The 20,295-nt window shown below is 37.0% G+C and overlaps 1 protein-coding gene across 5 annotated transcripts in view; it reads right to left on the bottom strand.

Annotated features, from left to right (window-relative positions):
* The window catches only part of ZMYND11 (zinc finger MYND-type containing 11), a 109,347-nt gene that overhangs the window by 33,097 nt on the left and 55,955 nt on the right, over positions 1 to 20,295 (bottom strand). For all 5 annotated transcript variants that reach the window (XM_061468018.1, XM_061468021.1, XM_061468020.1 and 2 more), the window contains one exon: positions 12,453 to 12,612. In XM_061468018.1, coding sequence (XP_061324002.1) covers positions 12,453 to 12,612 — 160 coding nt within the window. The remainder of the gene's footprint in view (positions 1 to 12,452; positions 12,613 to 20,295) is intronic.

Below are 20,295 nucleotides of genomic sequence, written 5' to 3'. Positions count from 1 at the left end.
TGCTCAGTTAAGCAGAGTGGGATCTTGCAATGATATAGGTCAACTGTGGTCACCTGTTCTTTATATTCAAATCAGTCACACATTATATCATAAAGGTCACTTTGCACTGACATGAACAGTTGAGATTTCTCAGCAACATGAATGAAACAATGCAGCAATTTTAAAAATAAATCTTAATTTATGACCGACAGGTAAGCTTACTTTTTTTGATTTGTCTAAAGTGGGTTGTCTTAAAGCAAACACATAAATTTATTCTGAAAGTACAGAAAAATAACATGGGACAGAAAATGTCAGGCTATCCAGAACATTTGACAATTTAAATACAGATAAACCCAACAGAAAAGAATGAATCACCATGTCGTAGCCTTTACTGTAGAATAAAATATATAGTTGTTGTCAAGGAAATAATAATTTTAGTGCATAAAGAAAATGCCCATTATAATGCAAATGTACATGGAAAAGAAATGCTTACTCATTAGTAATGGAGATTTACTTAGCTGTAATTGAAATAGGGAATCTGTATGTTGGAGAATGTGACATCCTGCTGTACAATTACCATACCATTAAGTAGGAGATGTGAAGCACATACTGACAGTAAAATTAACAGTAACTTAGAGGTCACAATTGTAACTATTAGGTCACTTCCATACCTTAGCAAGCTCATAATTATTGTAAGGAAAAGATGTAAAAACAATTAGTAAACTTTTATTTTCCTATAAATTATATGTAGACATAGCATATCAAAACAATCTCTCTTTCTTAGACTTTGTCTATAAGGAACACTTCGCCTTTTTATAATGCATATTCCATTAACATAGCTCATTTCTTACCTGTTAATCTCTTTTCTCCAAGTCCCTTAATGGTAGCCCAGATAGTTGGTATAAAGTCACTCTACTATCAGGTGGAGAGAGGAAAAGGGAAGAGGGAAATAGGCAAAACTCTATTCATGAAACTCCCTTATGGGGATTTGCTGGTTTCACACTGTTGAACTAGATTTCCCAAACCATCCAAATTACGGTTATCTTTTGTACCCAACCAGTAAGCTAAGAAAAAAAAAAAAGGGTCACATAGATGGAAAAAACAATTATAAGTCAGTTACCTCTTTGGAGAAAGTATGTTTATTTATGGATAGTATACATACAGTTCTGTTGTCCTAAATTCAATATGACACAAATGAAGGAAAGTGTTTTCTATGTTGTCCATGGTTCCCAGCATTTCCTGTGTGACGCTTGTCTCATAGCACTCTTTGGACCTCTATTTTCCCCAGGTATTATGTTTCAAATGTTTCTCCAGAGTTTCTTTGCTGCTTATATATGCCTTGCTGTTGTGTTTCTCTGTATCTCTCATCTACACCTGACGCACACACAGCTCCTTCCAGATCTCTGGCATTTCAATCAGACCCACCTGTGCACAAACTCAGGGTTATCCCTGTGTAGCGTCTATGCTTTAAAAGTCCCTAGAGCTCCAGCTGTCCAGCAGATAAAGAATTTAAAAGTTTCCCACAGTTAGTCTAAAGGAAGAGTTTTAGCAGATACAGAGTAGATTTCATTTGCTTTGTACTGTAACAATACTTTTGGTCTGTCACTGTGGTTGAATCTAGAACGGCAACAAGGTCCATGCCAGCAGAAAGAATTAATTTACAGAATATAAGCTATTTTAAAATATAAGTATTCGAACACTACATTTATTTTCAGAAGTTTTTGAATCACAAACCAAAACTTTAGTGTAATCTTTTTCTGACTATTTCATAGCCTTTTAAAAAACTGAAAAGGATCTCAATGAATTAATTCCTATTTCTTTGACATCTGTTGAGATAAGCCATGACCAATTTGAGGATATAATTTCTGAGGCAAATGTTCCGGATGTTAGCATTTTAGCCTTGGGGAACAACTATAAGGGACACTTCTTTACCTTCTCCTCACCTTCCTCAGCTTTAACATCAGAGTTCTTTCAATTTTACCACCTTCAGCTAAGAAAGAAGCTTTTAAAATCCTGGATTCTGCTGTTAAAATTTCTTTGTTGGCCTTAAGTAAATCTTCATTGGAACCCAACAAAGTTAACTACCAGTCCACATCAAGTAAACATACATTAAAATAAAAGCCTCCCACAAGAACTGCATATTACTTCTTTCACATCTTTAATTTTGCTTTAGGTTTTCCTACCTGCATCCATTATCATTATAGGAAGTCATTTCTATCATCTGTACTTAACATTTCGTATTTCAAACTTTCTGCTGTAAATGAAAAGCCTTTATTATAATAATAAGTGTTGATACTGCATTCTTGCATGGGTGTATCTACCATACCATCATTGTTCTCTGGTATTCCAGTCCCCATCTTAGGAGGCCTCAGATACACTGCAGGAACATATGCCCCCATTCACTTTGAACAAAGCACCATCTATTTTTTTCTAAACACATTCCCCATTTTTAATCATTCAGTTCCTTTCTGTCTTTTTCATGCAGCATCTGTTCCCATCATAGCTTTCCCAATTAGACATGAGCTTTACTATAGATAATTGTTAAAATTTTGCACTGCATTTTGCAGTCTTTATGAGTCATGAATATAACGTTACCTATGCACATTCCTGTCCTCCAGTACAAAACCTAATGGAAATGCTTCTTACTTTTACAATTGCTGTAAATAGCTCTGGCACATTTAAACTATTTGTCTGTTCACCAATACTTCTCTCAAAGTGTAAAAATCAGAACCTGTGCCCCATACAAAAGGCAGTGTGAAACAGGCTCAGACAAGAGTAGTTGGAAATGTTCAACCATGTTCAGCTTTGAAATGTCTTCCCTTGCCACTGCTTTTGCAATAGCCTTAAACTTTGAAGTAACTGCTCTGTGGTAAGAAAAATGTTACAAAATGTGGCTGTTTAGCTGTAGGGCTGGACAGATTGGAGCCTTATTCCTTTTTTTTTTCAGAGGAAGGCTATCATTTGCACCTTGTATGTACATACTGGTCTGATTTTTAAACAGGCGGTATCTTGTTGCATACAGTAGCTAGTAAGAAATTTGCAGCTCATCATGGATCTCAGGTAGATGTACTGGTTTTCACTCAGCCACTAAAATGTGTCAAGGACTACATGGGTAGAACAAACATTACGTGTCATGGAACACCACTCCCAGTATTTTTTCAAACACAGTGGGGACATCGCATATGTTTTTCGCCAGAGGTCCCAGCCTGCTGTGAGGGCAGTCCTCCTCCTGCCCTTTGGGTCAGCCTTCTCTTCATGCCACAGCATCCCTGGCTCCATCTATTCCTTAGCAGGTGTGAATCTTGCAGCAAATTTCTGTTAGTAGCCCACTGAATCTGCTTTTATCTTTTCATCAGAACAACAGGTTAGGTTCCAAACTGAAGAAGGCATGCTTGATTCCTTGATGGCTCTGAGGAATTACTCCATCTTTGCAGCAGGTAAATGGTGAGCTAGCTGTTTAATAAAGTATTTTCCTTTCACAATTGCTGTACAGGGTCCATATGTGATCAGGATGATTGCTTTACCACAGTCATCCTGTGTTTTACATTTAATGTTGGAGTAATGCATTAAAGAAAATTCAGCATCAAAATAAGCTCATTTTCTCCCCCATAGTTTCCTAGTATATATATATTTACTAGATACATTTCATCCTGTTTTGCATCCATTTTTTTTTTCCCTACTGCTTTTTCTCATCAAAAGTGCTCAGCAAACAAACAAGCATTCATCCCTTCTTCAAAGTGAAAAAGACTTCAGCAGCTAGAATCCCTTTACGAAAATTGTTTCACTTTATCTTCTCCTTCCTTTCGTAGAAAACTACCACAGCAGGTAGCTACAATGATGTGTGCTTTTACAGACAGGATAATCTGTCCATTGCAAATCAGCTGCCTTTATAGCCCTTTCCTTTGATGACCTGGACTTCATCTTTAACATGGATTTTCATGAACTGACTCTGAAAGATGCTTCATAGGTATTCTTTAATCGTATTTTATCACAAAGAAATCCAAAGCAATTATGAGTTCACATATCCTCAAAACTACCTAGGTATCTTGCTTAATTTCAAGTACTATCTATTTCTATCTATCTATCTATCTATCTATCTATCTATCTATCTATCTATCTATCTATCTATCTATCTATCATGGCCAAGATTTTAATGATCTCAGCAATTAACTGTTGGGTGGTTGGTTGTTTAATCATTATTTTTAACTTCTTTCATTTTAGAAATCCATTTTATTCTAAAAAGAACCAACACAAAACCGTCAGTCAGGAGATAGCCCACAATCTTCTTCTCCATAGCGCATATTAATCAGAGACATATTTATAAGTTTGTGATAATCCAATTTTATTTTCTTCACTGTTTCTTCTTCTCATGCATTGATGCAGGAAGACTCAGGCTCTTCAGTGAATTTCACAGCTTCTCAGAACACTTTTGGATTTCTCTCATTCAGTTTAATCTGCAAGCCTAAGTTTGTCTAATTAATTTATTGCCAGTTTGTTTTCTGTTTCTGGCAGAAGCACCAAAATCTTCTCTGGATTCCTGCCAAGACAGGTAGATTTTTATTCCCTTTCCTACCTTGTAGTTACATTCTCGACAATTCAGGGTGATAGGCTCCAAAGTATAGAGCCAGTCTCCAGCTCCCAGAGCTAAAGAAGTGAAGATTTTTCAAGAAGTATAGTGGTACGCCAGCAGGCAAATTAACTGCTAAACCCCCTGTCACGCTTATCTTCTCAGCCTATGAGCTGTGTTCCTAAAGTAATGAATAAGTCTGTTTCCCTCCCAAGAAGATCATGTTAGTGTAGCAGCAGTTTACATTATTTGAGGTGAGACAATACAAGTACTCTCCTCCAGGATATAAAAACCAGAAAATAGCTTCAAACAAAGGTTGGTGGGTTTTTTTTTTCTTTCTTCACGTTCCAAGTGAGTTCAAGTTTAATAGAAACTTTCAACTTATCTCCTGAGAAACTGGATTCACTTCTGCTATTAATGTCACCATTTTTCACTTGGGTTGAGCCAAGAAGAGGTTTGTAGGCTATTTTCATTAGGGAGATAAATCAGTGATGGAGTGAAACATTTATTAGGTGTAATGCCTTTTATTTCTACATTATGCATGTGGAGGTTTTGTTCCCCTAGAAAGGGGATGAATCCAGACCAGAAAAAAAAACATCTCTTTGCTTGCAGTTCCAAGTCTCCTTCCAAGAACTGTGCACAAAAAGGGTCTCCCTCCCCTGTTCTTTCTTAAGATGTGTTTACATTGCTTTTCTGGCATTATTTTCTCCACGGAATTTTGTAGTGGTTTTCTAGGTTGATGTTTATGAACACAACCTGAAATATTTCTGCACACAGAAATAGTTCCTCCAAACCAACAGCAGAACCTCCTCGTACACACTTTGCTTAAATCTCCAACTTCTTGTCCATGTCCCCTGTGCTGTAAGTGTGGCTGGTATTATTTCAGCTATCAGTGATATAAACTCACAAGGGCTGCATCTATTGTGAATGAAGCACGAATATGAGTAAGCCCATCAGCGTCAGTAAAGTTTCATTCAGTGACCAGCATGACATAATAATAAAAGCTCCAAAACAGTTGCCAGAGATGCAGAGTATACTAACCCACAATGTTAGTAAAAACATCCCTACTAGGTCAGGGTAGGCACAAAAGAGGTGTTATGCATGTTTTCGGAACAAACTCAAGATGGACTGATCTATGTCATCTGGTCCATTAGAATAATTTAAGTCCCATGATGGAAGCTTTATACACACTGGTTTACTTCAAACCCGTAAGTAAACTATCATTCTTCAAAACACCTTTTCAATTAGAAAAAACATCCTGTGAAATCTGTGAACAACAGCATCAGTATCTCAGCTTCACAACACTTAGTGAAAGCCTCAGAGAAGAACAGAGCATTACGCTGACTGGACTTTTAGAAGTCAAGTTGGCAAAGCTGGGAGAGGCAAGTGAAGATGCTGATGAAGTTGTTTTACCAGTTTAAAAACAGCATCATCTCTTAGGAGTGTAATAAGATGGACTTCACTAGTGTCATCTTTGGTAATACAAAGATCCTCCCAACAGTGTGAGCTCCTTTTTCAGCGGATGAAAACTAAGGATGAACAGAGGAGAGGGAAGAAATATTCCTGAAAAGGTGGGAACAGAAAACAAAAAAGACTGGAAAAAGAATACAGAGAATTCTTCCTGATTCTTAATCCAGGTGGAGACAGGAAGAGCCACTGGAACGAAAGCAAGGCCATTCTCATGAGCTGTGTGCTAATAGCCTTAATGTAAAAACAAAGGAGGGGCTTGTCTTTAATACAGCAAGAATTTCTTGTCCATAAGGTGGGATCTCAGAATTCTAATTTGCTTCTCAAGGACAAAATTATCTATGCTTTGATTCAGCAATCTAAAAATACTTGCTTTTCTGAACTTTGACAAATCCACAGCAGGATATTAGGCCAGTGAACACTAATGTTTGGGTCATTAATGAGCAGAATTCTACACTAGTGCACTTTGTGATAATAATTTGCAAGAAAAATCATATTTAGCACACAGTGGATTGATACCATGACAGTCTCTTTGCTAAATAAGCTCTGAATGATGGGACATTAGAGCATGGAAAAATAGAAGAGAAAGATTCAGAGAGTTCCAGAAGCTCATTTCCCTTGAGTGTTCTCATGTGAGCAGACTGCTGCGTGCCCTGACCCTCAAAGGGTTCTGATACTCTCCATCAGGTGTGGAATAAGAGATGGAAGCCAGTCTGAACTTTTCTCTACTATAGGATCATTCACTAACTCTTTGCATCAGTGAATCACCACCTGTAAAGAACACTGGTACTTTCACAATAATTTGGAATCTACCTGGAACATTCCAGTCTGGAAATCCTTGATTTGTTACAATATATGAGAAATAGTAACTATCATGGCCTGTGCTACATTTGGCTTCGGATCGGTGAACTCACACAGGACTTCAGATAAATGCAATACAGATGGATAAGACAAATGGAGAATTTTTTAAACACTGAAGGAGCTTTTTCTTCATTTGGTGTGACATATTTTTCCTCTTTGGCTTTCTAGTTGTAAGAGCTTTCACGATGAAGGCACTGGCTGCCACTATTGCTGTTTCATATTATCCTCCTGCTTCTAACTGAAATGAATGGGATGCACAGTAAAACCATTCCTCAATGTAGTTGGTTAGTAGCCTCTAGCTTGCTATCAACAACTATTAGCTGTGTAGCCTGGTTTTCGTTTGAAGTTTTCTGAAGTTGTGTGTTTGTTTAATTTAAAGTGCATATTATGTACAGAAAAGATTCAAATGCTCACAGCGACCGCTCTTAAGCTTTTGATAATTATATTTATGGGGACTCAAGATGACATAGCCAGTTTAAACAACAGCTTCTGGCTACCAATACTGACCTAGCATGGAAAAATCAATATAATTACAAAGCAATTAAGCATGGCAAGTAAGTAACCAAGCCTTTGCTTAATCTAAAGCAATTTAGATTAACACAAATGTAACGGCCAAAATACTCCTTTCTCATAGATTGATCCTAGCAAAATTGAACCTGCAATACACCAAATCACAACAATGACTGGGTATGAGCCTAAGGTCACCAGGGTTAACAAAATCACCTTCAAAACTCACAGTGCTGGCAGTGGGTTACAACAAAGGTTAAAATGATGGCAAAGAAGGCTGAGTGAAGAGATGGATTATTTAGGCAGCCTTTGGACTTTAAAGTAACTGGACTCTGAGCAAGCACCAGTATTTTCTAGATATATCAGAAAATGCCCAGTAATGAGTTAGCACATTATGACTAGATGTATGTATTGGGAAAAAGTACATTCTATTTCTAATGCTTTCTGAAAACAGGAAAGCAAGTAAACTGCCCCTCCAAACAGCACGCTCTCCACTGAGCTAAAACATCTTTACAGGTAAAAATTGAAGAGGCAGTAATTTAGATATGGAGAGGACCAAATGCATGGGAAAAGGACTGTAACTAAAACCCTAAGTCAGACTTAACTAGCCAGAAATGCTGCTGGCTCTTTCTATAAGCAATCAATTAAATGATCTGAAAATAGAACTCTGTAAAAGAGTAACTTCTTGAAAACATAATTACTTTGTATGTATCTTGTCACTGAAGAAATAGCTCAAAGTGCCTTAAGCATGGAAGCCTCACTCTTCACATCTCATTAGAGAATTGACCACCATGAACCAATTTTAAACCACAGAAGTGCTATGAGATACGTTGCATACAGATGCAAACAATGAACCCATGTTACTAACGTATCTCTGTTTTAGAAGAGCACAATATTGTCTGGCTTTATGAACACACATAAAATAAAATTATACATCCATAATGCCTCTCTCTGGGTCAGTGCAGTTTTATGACTTTAATCATGAGGAGAAGAATTAGCACATTAAATGCTCAAAATAGCTCCATGCACACTGTCTGTAGAAAAATCACAAAATATGTAAATAGAGTAAGACAAACTAACTCTAAGAACTGTATCTACCCCCCCCCCCCCCATAAAACTACATAACATTGGTGCTTTGATTTCTTTCATTGGGATTAGACTTAGCACTGTTTTATACAGATAGAAGTACATAAAAACCATGACAAAACTGAAAATAGAAACAAGTAGGTAAGGAGATTCATGACTCTTTTCTTCAAGAACCACATTTCCCTTCTATTTTATCAACTTAATTGAAAACAACTTCATTGAAAACATAGTTAACATCATTGTTTTGCAATTTATTTTCTAAACATGAAAAGCAAGGAAATAATTTATGTTGATAATAATTAACACTTTCACATTCCACAAGTTCTGTGAGAAACAGAAATAAAGCTTTTAGAAAGAAAAGGTAAATTTCTGTTACCAGATTTCAGGACTTACATTTCCCTTACAAGGCCAGAAGCTGCAGAGATTTTGTTGAATTGCATAACAATGGCATCAACAAACAGTGAAAATTCACAATTTCTAACTAAAATCCTTGATAACAAGGGAAAATAATAGTTTCTCTCATTTATTTTGTGTCAAATGCATTAATCGTCTGCAAGATGAGAAAGCCTGTAAGATGAGAATACATTCTGAAAATGTGCAAAACATCTGTATAGATGGCAAATGAGAAAGCAAAATGAATACCTCACAAGACCCAGAGGTGTAATATTTGCACCAAAGTTCTTGCATATACACCAACCCTTAAATATCAGTTGGAATACAGTATGTTTGACAACTGACTCCGTATTTTAGATTTAGTAACTTCTATAAAAATATTTTTCCCAAATATATTTGAGAGAAAAATAAAACAATTTTATACTCTTTTAAATCTGATTATTCTTTTTCCCAGTTTTTCAAAGTTTTCATTTTCATATGAGTTGTCCCTCTTGGAAGGGCCTCCTGATGCCCTCAAACTATTTTGGTTTTGCACCTCAGCATGTTCTTTTCTATGATCTCTCTAAATATGTGAGATTTTTTCACCACAGCTTCAACACACTGTCAAACAATGATAGCAAAGTAACATCGTTTTTTTAACACATTCATCTGGAGGCTAAGAGTAACCCCAGCAGAGATCGTGTCCCTGCACAGCTCTATCATTACGTCAACCTATTGGACAGGACAAACGTTTGGAAACACATAAGTAAGCACCACAGATTACCTAATGAATCTTTTCCAAATAGAGCTGTGCTTTCATAATCTGTATATTTTCAGTTATTGCTATTATTTGACAGTCAGCAGTCATCATTAAAACCAGTACTTTCAGGCCACGTAGCGGCCTCTGGTCAGGCACCTAAATAAGTAACGGATACAAGGGCTCAATAGTTCTGCAGCCCAGGCCAATAATTTATTTACTGGAATATAGATTTAAAATGCTAGGATTTAGATCCAGATTTCTTGTAAAAAAAAAGTAAAAAAACAATCAAGCAAACACTCAAATAAAAAAGTGGGGGGAGGGATGACAGCATGTGTCCCTTTGCTAACTTCTTTAAACAGCTAGTCCCTACTGACTTCCACTGTGGTGCCAGAAAACAGCTAAAATCCAAGGGCATTCTTCTTAATAGGTGGTGGAAGAGTTCACAAACCTTTCTGTTTCACATTATGAACTCAAGTTCCTATAGTACCAGTCAAACTGAGTTTGACAATTGGGTTAAAGCTCTGTCTGTAAGTGCTGAAGTTTGATGAGCCTGAAATCCCTGTTCCAACATTAAATAGCCCTATTTCATAGAGTTTTATCTCCTACAAGTGGACTTCCAGAAAGACGCTTGTGTGTTTGTCCTCACTGAAATGTAACTTGAGCTCGTGGTTCAACAGTCATTAGTACCAGATCTGAGCTGTACTGAATTACAAAGAAATACAAAATGCATCTTGATCAAGTGCAGACAAAGCATCCATAAAACTATTCAGGGTGTCCAATGTAGAGAACATACCAAACTTTATGGTTTTGTACCAGTTGTTGGAGAATGGAAAATATTTGATCTGATGTCAAGTGATGACAATGACACTTTATTACTCATTAAAATTTTTTGAATAAAAGAATAAAGAGAATGGCTTTATACCAAGTCAATGTGGTTTACTTCATCCTGCCTGCAGCATTTTGATTCAGTAACAGAATTGAGAAGTTGGAGGTTGGGTACTGTTGAAAACACAGCCTGAACCAGAAGCTGATTCCTATTTTTGCATAAACTGTTAAGTCAAGTGTGCACTGGTGTTCTGAACAACTGAGATGGCCATCAGACATATGGTCACAGCACAATGCATCAGTGATTAGCAGTCATGCTGAAAATACAGTCAATACTTCTAACCAAAGGGCTATTCATAACGTGACTTAAGCTTCATCTTCAGTCAAGTCAAAGACAGCTCTTTTCACTCTGAGATAAAATAACTGTGTCATTCTAATGACTCACAGGGATTTTACATGCTGGTTATCTTACAAGTTTTGTTAGACAAATGTTGCTAATAAGTAGCAGGAATATTTTTTGAATGACAATTTAAGAAATGGCTACTGTGAGGCATTTTGAGTCTTCTTTTTTTCCTCTCTTAGCAATAGAGGAAACAAACATACTGAACACTTGAGATAATTACAGATCTCAGATTTTATGTTATGTTGAGTACACACAGTTAACATCACCTCTAAACAGATAAAACTGACAGAAGAAATATCTAAAAGGGCTAAGCTGAAAATCTGAAATGTTTATTCCCAGGGAGTATAGTAAAAAGAAAGCTACAAACCCTTTAAAGGCTCTCTTGAGAGTTTCTAATGAAATTAGAGTGAGAATCTTAACAGTGACATAATGTACATTAAATACATATTTCAGTACTTTAAATTAGTGTAACTGGGATAATTTTAACTGTAGTGATTTCTGTTACGGATACTGCTTGTTTCCACTTCTAATTCTCTCACTGTAAAACAAAAAATCTGCTGTTTCACTTTCAGGATCTTATTGATGGCTGCAATAATGCAATGAGTATTTTGGTGGTTTTCAGAATTTATCTTCCTGTAGAGTTCTTCTGTTTTTCCTCAAAATTTAAATTATTATCTGTGTCTGAGACAATGCTGTCCATTTTATGAGTATTTAAAGCAATTTATATTCCAAAACAACAGTTCCCAGTCTAAGTATTTTAAAGCTTTGCCAAACTCTTCTCTTTAATTACAAAAATGTGGTCTTGTAAATACAGAGACCAGGCTTATGAAAAAGGCAAAGCAATTGTGCAAGCTTTCTCCTAGTCTTCTCAGTTAACTTTGTGAGTGCATTCCGTCTCAGCTGTGGAGGGACAGAGAAAACATGGCTTTTTTCCCCTCACATAACTTTCAATCTGTTTAACGTGATTTACATATTTATTTTACACATCCAGTGGAGTAACATCTGGATGCCTGTAAGTAATTTGGTAAAAAAATCCTCCCTAACTGAATGTCCCAGTGTTCACAAGTATCTCTAAAGCACATCTTTTCATGCATGTTTGTAAACAAATAAACAACTTCTTGTTCCACTTTTGAAAGGGAAGAGTTCTTTGTTCCTCACATACAGATTAAAGCATGAATAATGAAAAATTCTTGTCTTGTGTGTTTTGGTCTTTTTCATTTGTTGTTGAGGGGTTTTTTTTGTTTGGTTTTGGTTTGGGGGGGTTGGGTTTTTTTTTTGTTTTGTTCTTGTTTTAAAAGATACCATCTTTGGGTTTGAGTCTGAGGATTTCAAGTAATACCAATATTTACTACCTTCTTGTACAGCCATAGAAGAGAATACTACATAAAAGTAAGGGATTACTGAGCAAAGGACTTTGCCAGTGCTTCATAGCAGAAAACTCAGAATTCACAAAGAAAGAGCTTCTATGGAATAGAAAAGGTTAAAAAAAGTTTAAGAGTGCATTACTTCCCTCTTCACAAGCACCAACACAGCATCTATAAACAACTTAAAATAGAAATTAAAACAAGTTTTCATGCTAAGGTATCAGAAACTGTGATTTATTTTCTCAAAGACTTTATACTCACAATCTCATCTCCTGGCAACCAATATCCTTCTTGTTCAATACCAGCTTTTGACCCTTTACACCCCACCGTCAGGGTTTCAACAATAAGACCATCCTTGACTGCTAAACTCAGCTGACGTGTGGTTTCTTTTGGATGCATACCATGGACTCGAGACATATACCTGCACACAAAGCACAAAAGTCTTTCAGTGTTAAACTATAAAATGCGTCAGCAAAAAAAACACTCCTTTTCAAATTATTTATAGTAATACATAGTCTAAGTTTTAGGTTGTTTTTAAATCCTCAAAATTAATACAATTTCCCTTTTTATTCCAAGTAATTCTTTCTTCCCCTTGAAGTTATCATGTGGACATTAGATGAGCAGTAGCACAGCAATGTTCTACCAAAAGCATCTATTGCATACCAAAGCTAACATGCATGTTGCTTGGGCTTGTCTCTGCTAAAATTCCACATCCATTTGTGCTCCTAAAGAGACCTATTTAAATTAACTGAAGCTTGCATTTCTTGTAAACCTTGTAGAACTTCCCACAGTATACATACTACAGAATGAGTCTGGGGATGTCCCAGTGAAATCTACAGGATGCTAGTGAGTGCAACACATTTAAAAAAAAATGTGAACTGTATGCATTGTATATGAAAACCCAACAGCTAGAGGACTAGTACGAAGTGGTTTTTCTCCTATTCTTCAAATAGCCACAATAATCACACTATGATGACCTGCACCGGTGTGAATAAAACATATATAGCCTAAACTGTGTGTATACATGAGATTCAGTTGTGTAATGTTGACCCTTACCCAGTATAATTTACTTCTAGACCAATGCCAAACATTAACTGGGGGTTAACAATACAAAATGATCTTCCCTCAAATAGACGACCTCCCTGTTTTAAGATCATTACACTTCAGAATTTTTTTAGCAGAATTCCAGGAACGTATTCATGAGTCACTGCACATGGAGAAGTGAAAAGAGCTACAATCGCATGCAATCAGCAGATCAGTGAATTGACTCAGAACCAAATGTTTTGTGGACGTATTCTTCTAGTTACAGCTCTCTTACAGCACTAACTAAATTTTTCTCCCTTTTGGTTTCTCCAGGTACCCTTTCTTTACCCGTTTCCTGGGAGAGAAATCTGTAATTTGCCATTTTTAAGACAATGCTGTCAGCTATAGTACCCTCTATTCCATGCTCCATAATGAATTGCAGTAATTATGACTCTTTTATGACTGTCATCACAAATATCTTCACAAAAAATACAATTATTATCTGGAGCAAGCTTGACAAAAAGTTATATTAAAGCAGTAGCACTACATAAAAAAAAGATCAGTTTTGGTTGGGTTTTTGTTGTTCTTTTTTTTTGTTTGTTTTTTTTTGTTTGTTTTTTTTAGTAACATGGCTGACTGGAAATTTTAATGCTTTAGAAGTTAAAAAGGTACAATAAGGGATGAAGATCACTCCAGTGGTCAACCCTCCACACAGCCCTTCTCTGAAGATAAATGCCTTTCAAACTTCTTACTGTTATGGATGCATAAAAGTCTTTTCCAATCCTGCATTCTCTCTCAAGCTTTTTCTGGAACTGGGCTATGCTAATATAATCTTTTTGTTTTGCTCTAAAGGAAACTAAATGCATAAAATCACATAGTAAATTTCTGATTGAATAGAAGTCCGTATTTGTGTAGTAAATTATACAATAATCAGAACAACACAGGACATTTACAAATTTGTGCCTGATATCAGAGGCACTTTATGTACCTGCAGCATGTTTGCAGGATCGTGGGCTTTGGGAAGGTTTTTAGGGTAAAACTCTTTGAGGCAGATGCTACCATTTACTGTATTTTATGATGTCTATCACAACATGGTCCAAGTCTGGTTGGTTTGTGCATGCTACCACTGCAAAAAAAAAGTAAGTAATAATAAATGAAATTAACTGAGAAAGAACAAAATTTTGTGCAAGTCTGTGACATAATCTGATATAGATGAATCTTACGCTGGCTAACAAAAAGGACTGAGGGCCAAGCAATGACTCAGAAGATAGGCATGTTAGTTCAGTTCTGTATCATTCTATGTGGATGCTCATCTGCCCAACCTGATCACTCTCTGCTTCTGCAGAAACCAAAACTCAACAAGAGAACCTGTTGAAGTGATATTAAACCCTACGAATGGGTATTCCAAGTTCTCCAAATTCTAAGGAGGTTTTAAAAATGTAGAGACTCAAATGTATTACTTCACTTTCAGAGTGCAAGTGAACACCATTAGTTTGCTGAGGCATAAAATGCTGAAGCTTTAAAACTGCCTGAAACAGGTAAAACAACTCATTTGTTCATATACTCATGCTATATGTATTTCATGTGTGTGCGTGCATATGCACATAATTATGCAAACACAACTAGCTTTTAAAAATTATCTCTGTTACCATTTGCTAACTTTGTTGGGTTTTCAGCAAATTTCCATTTTAACTTTGTGCTAACAAACTCCCTGTCAGAGCCATAAGCATTCATGCCTACTGCAATTTCTTCAAGTCTTTGATAGATCTCAGAATACACAGCACAGGTACTAACTATCATTCTTCCCATTTTACTGACAGAAAAAAATCAGGCACTGAGCAAGGAAGTAATTTCCCTACAGTATCACAGTAGGCTGCTATAGGTCTGAGAACAGAAATCTAGTATTAACCCAGTGCTGTAATCTTCAGTGCATCCTGCTGAAGAAACCATGAAACCATCACACCAAGGTTGCAGAAACATAGCCCAACAAAACTCTTGAATACAAGTTACATGTTTATTGATTATTTCTCACTCACATCTCTGAACAGAAAATACATATAATGCAAACCAAAAAGCCTTAAATCAGCTCTAATCAGCTGAGGTTTAATCTGCCTCTTTCAACTGTGGCAGGGTATGCACCAGTGAAAAGGAGCACAATGCTAAGAACTGCCCATTTCTCAAATCCAATTTGTTCTCAACCAGAGCAGAAGTGCTGCCACCAACTAAACTATCTCCTCATTTAATAATCATTTAATAATCTGGTAATGAATCCTCAGAGCTTTCTGAAGACTACTTTAGTCAAAGTTCAGACCGTGCATTCTGGAGATCCACAGTGTTTTCCATTTTAAAAAGAAATTGCTATCAGCTTTCATAGGAAAGCACATACATGCATCAAGAATATTTTTACTCTGAAGAGCAGAACTGCTGGTAGAAAAGTCTCCCCTCCCCCAAATTTTTACTCATATTAAAACCTGTGAATGGCTAGATACTTACAAAGACCAAAAAAACCACTGGCAGGGTCTGGATGAAATCCTGTCTTGCTTGTTTTCAGCCAGAAGGATGGCAGCTAAACTAAGAAGTGATGAAGGCACAGGATTTGAACCAGAAAAGATAGTGAAGTTCTTTAATAATGAAATGTCACAACATGTGAAAGATTCTGGAAACACAAAGTAAGCTAAACTCCAGCCTAGAAACAGAAAGCATGATGTTTGGAGTTCTAACTACCACGTTAGACTCATTATTGGATCAGGGAAAACAATATTGAAACGTCTTTGCGCAGAAGTGACACTACTAATCCAGGGAGTGCAAGTCTTTTCCTGGCACTCCATGCACTGAAGCATCTGGTACCAAGTTAAAAAAATGAGAAAGAGAGAGCAATTCCCAATTGCTGTTTTCAACAAAAGCTGATTAGTCTTACCTTGGAAACAGGGAGTTGAAGCAACACGGGTTTGTTATGCTCCTGCCCAGTCCTCCCCATCAACAGACTGGGAAGTTTAATACAACCCCTATACTGCTATTATGTAGCCAGCCACAAGAAGTAAAGCAAATACACTCAGTTGGGCAAGAATAAGTTATGGAGACAAAGTAAAATCCCCTAAATCAACAAACCAGCCCGAATCAGAAAGGGGGCTAAACCAATGATTTCAAAATACAATTTAACTGTGCTAATCCCTACTACACAAAATCAGGGCCTGTCTGATGAAAAGAGTACATTTGGCCTGATAATCTGCATGCTAAATTCCAAATCTCACCCAATGAGGCTGACTGCAGGATACAGAAGCAACTGAACTGCTGCTCAATATTAAAGTTATTTACAGGTCAGTACTTTCTCCATTTATAAACTGGCAATGTAAACCTCCTTGACATTAGCATAGAAGAATCTACCAAATCTAGCACAATTGGTTTTGTAATCAACTTCCAAGAGCCTACTAAAGCATGTTTTCAGTTATTGCAACACTACTTGGAAAGCAAAGGATAAGAATCTCTATCGTGTAGGTTGTTCATTACCACCCTTAAACAAACGTCAGCACTGTCACACCATCAAATGTATATGTAAATGTGCTGACCTTCAGAAACAAGATACTACCAACAGAGTCAGATAAATGCACATGTTCACATGGGTAATGTATGTGCACATCTGTCCCACAGCAAAAGAAAAAAAATTAGAGAACAACAGGTGATCGTCACAGAATCACCAAATGGTTTGGTTTGGAAGGGACATTCAGATCATTTAGTTCCAATCATCCTGCCACAGACAGGGACACCTTCCACTACATCGGATTGCTCAAGGCTCTGTCCAGCCTAGCCTTGAACACTTCCAGGGATGAGCCATCTACAACTTCTCTGGGCAAGTTGTTCCACTATCGCATCACCTTCATAGTGAACAATCATTCACAGATTTATAGACTGGACATGTGTGTATGCTCATCTGTCTTTATTACATGAAATACTAGTCACAAAAATATGAAACAATTTTAAACCTACTTGGGACTGCAAATGCACGGTAGTCAGGTCTTTTCACATTTAGCAGCAATAAAACATCATCATATTCTTCTGTTTATATACATTATTCTTGTTACCCATCCTAAAACCTTGAAAATTCTCAAGACACCAGAGGGACAGCCCAAGGGGTCAGCACAGCTGGAAGTGAGGACTCAAGCAGCTCTCACAGGCTTCACAGCATCCAGGAGCCACACAGCCATCTGCTGCATACCCCACCTGAGCCATGTTGCAATGACAGGGGAGGAATGATATGCAAGCAAACCTGGTACATACCCTGCTAGAGTTTCTCTCCTTCACAGTAACAAACTATGGAAGCTCCTGTAACTCATACCACTACTCACAACTGGATCTTGGCCTCTCCCTTTGCTAAACAAAACTGGACCACAGGAGTACCCTAATTCACCTCTAAACTGGTTGCCTGCCCAATATACAGGAGACATTACAGAAGCAAGGATGTCTGTCAGCAGATGAGCAATTCACACCTAAAACTTCAAAAGTATTTCCCCAAACCAGCCAGTGTTCAGCATGTCTTTCTATTCAAAACCTATGTCTAATACATATGCTTCATAAGATACCTTAAAACTCAAGAAAATGGTTTGTTTTCGTCTCAGGGGTGTGGAGGAAGCAGACTCTAAAGCTGCAGTCACCATGGGAGCAAAACAGATACACAAGTAGCTGGCACTTACAGGGGATCAGATGGTGAACTTTTTGCCTACAGCTGTCGCATAGCTCACAACTCCTGCTTGGTGCTGCGCAAGACACAACACAAAGTCAAACCCTGTCCCAAAGAGCTTAATATATATAGCTACAAAATAATGCATGTAAAGAGATAAGTATGCTCCAAGAGAGTCCTCCTGAAGGCAACAGTGGTCTCATGAGATGCAGCAAATAGTTTACATGGGAGCAGTTGCGCTATCTCCCAAAAAACCACAGCTGGCCAAGGAAGAAAGTAAGGTTACTTAAGGTGGAAAATTGACACAGGTATTAAAAAAACAAACAAAACAACAACAACAAAAAAAAAACAACAACAACAACAAAAAAAAACAAACAGTTTTTCTGGACTCATAAGGAATTGCATTTTCAACTACCTGAACTCATCAAAGGGAAAATACTGAAAAAAATGCCACAACAAGCATCTCTGTAAAATACTAAAGTAATATACATACAGGAAATAGCTGCCTTATATAAAGTACAACAGTGTGACAAGTGTAGGTAGATGCTAATTTTAGTGGCAAACACTGTAATCTTGGTCTGATCAATTATCTCTATCTGTGCTGGATGCCTCCACCCTCCACAATATGAAGGGAAGTGGCAGTCTGCTGGCAGCAACAGACTATCTGCTAAGCAACTCATCCAGGGAGAAACAGCAGTCTTAAGATTCCCTTGTACACCTAACCCATCTCACATCTGAGATCTGATAAAATATAGCAGATCCCATTAAGCATAGCTGAAAGACTGCCATTAATTTTAAATGTTACCTACAGGTATATAAAAATGTCCTAGATTCAGGGACAGACCTTGAGGAGTGATACATAAAATGGAAGGAAAGCAGCCAAAAATCTGAGTTTTATACTGTCTTCCTACCTCTGGTGAGAAATGATGCCTTTTGCTTTAGATTCAGGGTATGACAGCAGTTTTATACAAGGCCCACACACTTCTTTTAAGACATTTTTTAATTTGCAAAGAACAGATCACTTGGTTATACTGAAAGTAAAAATGGAAGATGGCTGCCATTTTTCTTTCTTTCTCTTCTTTTTTTTTTTAAACAAATACAGCTACATGGCATAAGAATTTAAAACACCCAGTTTAAAATCTCAGGAATCCACTAGCTATACTTGTGGAGAGCCAGGTGAAGATTTGTGCTCACTGTTGTATCTCAAGGTCTCAACTCTGCAGCTTATTGTGTATGCTCCATACACATGTAGCACTTTGGTACAAATCAGCTTTCATGAAATATGGACTAAACATTATGGATATTTGTATTTCAAAACAATATATTTGAATTATATATTCCTGCTTGCCTGAAACTGGAAGCTGGTCTGAGAGCCGAAGACAATACAGACACACAGAGAAGAGCTATTTGCAATGGGGATGTACCAGCACACTTTTGTTTTCTAAGACACTTTTTGGTACGTTCACAGTTTCTGAAGTTTTGATTATGATTATGATCTGTCTTATGTTTCTTTTGCTGCTGCTAAAACAAAGCTAAGGAGCAATCTAAAGCATTGTTTGTACATAGATACTCCAAGCACCACACGGTTTCCTTTAATGTCAATGTCACCTGGGTTATTTCTGTCAAAACTACAATAATTTTAACTCAGGTAATTCCTTGTTTCAGTAATTTAAATCCTCACCCATACAACTTCACCATACAATTAAGATTGTGTAACCCACCAATATGACCATGAAAAGCAAGTAATTAAGGTACCAAGCTATTCAATCCTTATCTACAAAAATCTCTCTTTCAGAACTACTACCACCTTCTTAAGGGGTAGCTTACCTAAAATAGGGCTCTGTTTCTGTTTTTCCAGCCCAAAAAGCTGTTTGTGATACTGCTAGTAATGCACATGGATGTGCACAGAGTACTGCTGGCAAACAGGAGCACTAATCATTCAGGGGCATTGCATGCATATGCACAATTGCTTGTATATACAGACTCACTGTTCCATCCAGCACTTTTCTATGGAAGTAGAAGAGACAAGTAATACATGACTCAGAATATAATGCTCCAGCTAATCACAGAATCGTGTAATAGTTAGTGTTAGAGTACCTTGCACAAATATTTGTTCAGTTCATATTGATCATCTGAATCCAAAGCATGCTTAAAAAATATACATGGTTCAGTTTTTTTAGATTTTGTATCTAATTTCATTTCCATTCTTATCTGGGTTAAAGGTAACAAAAACTTTTAATACCTTTTTTTTTTTTTTTCGTCAGATTCATTTTAGCTTGGCTATGTTTCAAAATCATCACAGTGTCACACAAATGTTCACTTTATTACCAGCTAGGAAACAGCACATCAGAACAGGCTGGAAAAGCCATCAGGGCAGGGCTGCTACTTTGGGTGCTGATATTGTTT

The sequence above is a fragment of the Pezoporus flaviventris genome, unplaced genomic scaffold, assembly GCF_033815535.1.
Source record: "Pezoporus flaviventris isolate CSIRO_AGI_PZ_B2104156 unplaced genomic scaffold, CSIRO_AGI_Pfla_v1 ptg000047l, whole genome shotgun sequence".
In the NCBI taxonomy this organism is placed as follows: Eukaryota; Metazoa; Chordata; class Aves; order Psittaciformes; family Psittacidae; genus Pezoporus; species Pezoporus flaviventris.
The sequence above is the reverse complement of the archived record's forward strand: the minus strand, read 5'-3'. Positions and strand labels throughout refer to the sequence as shown.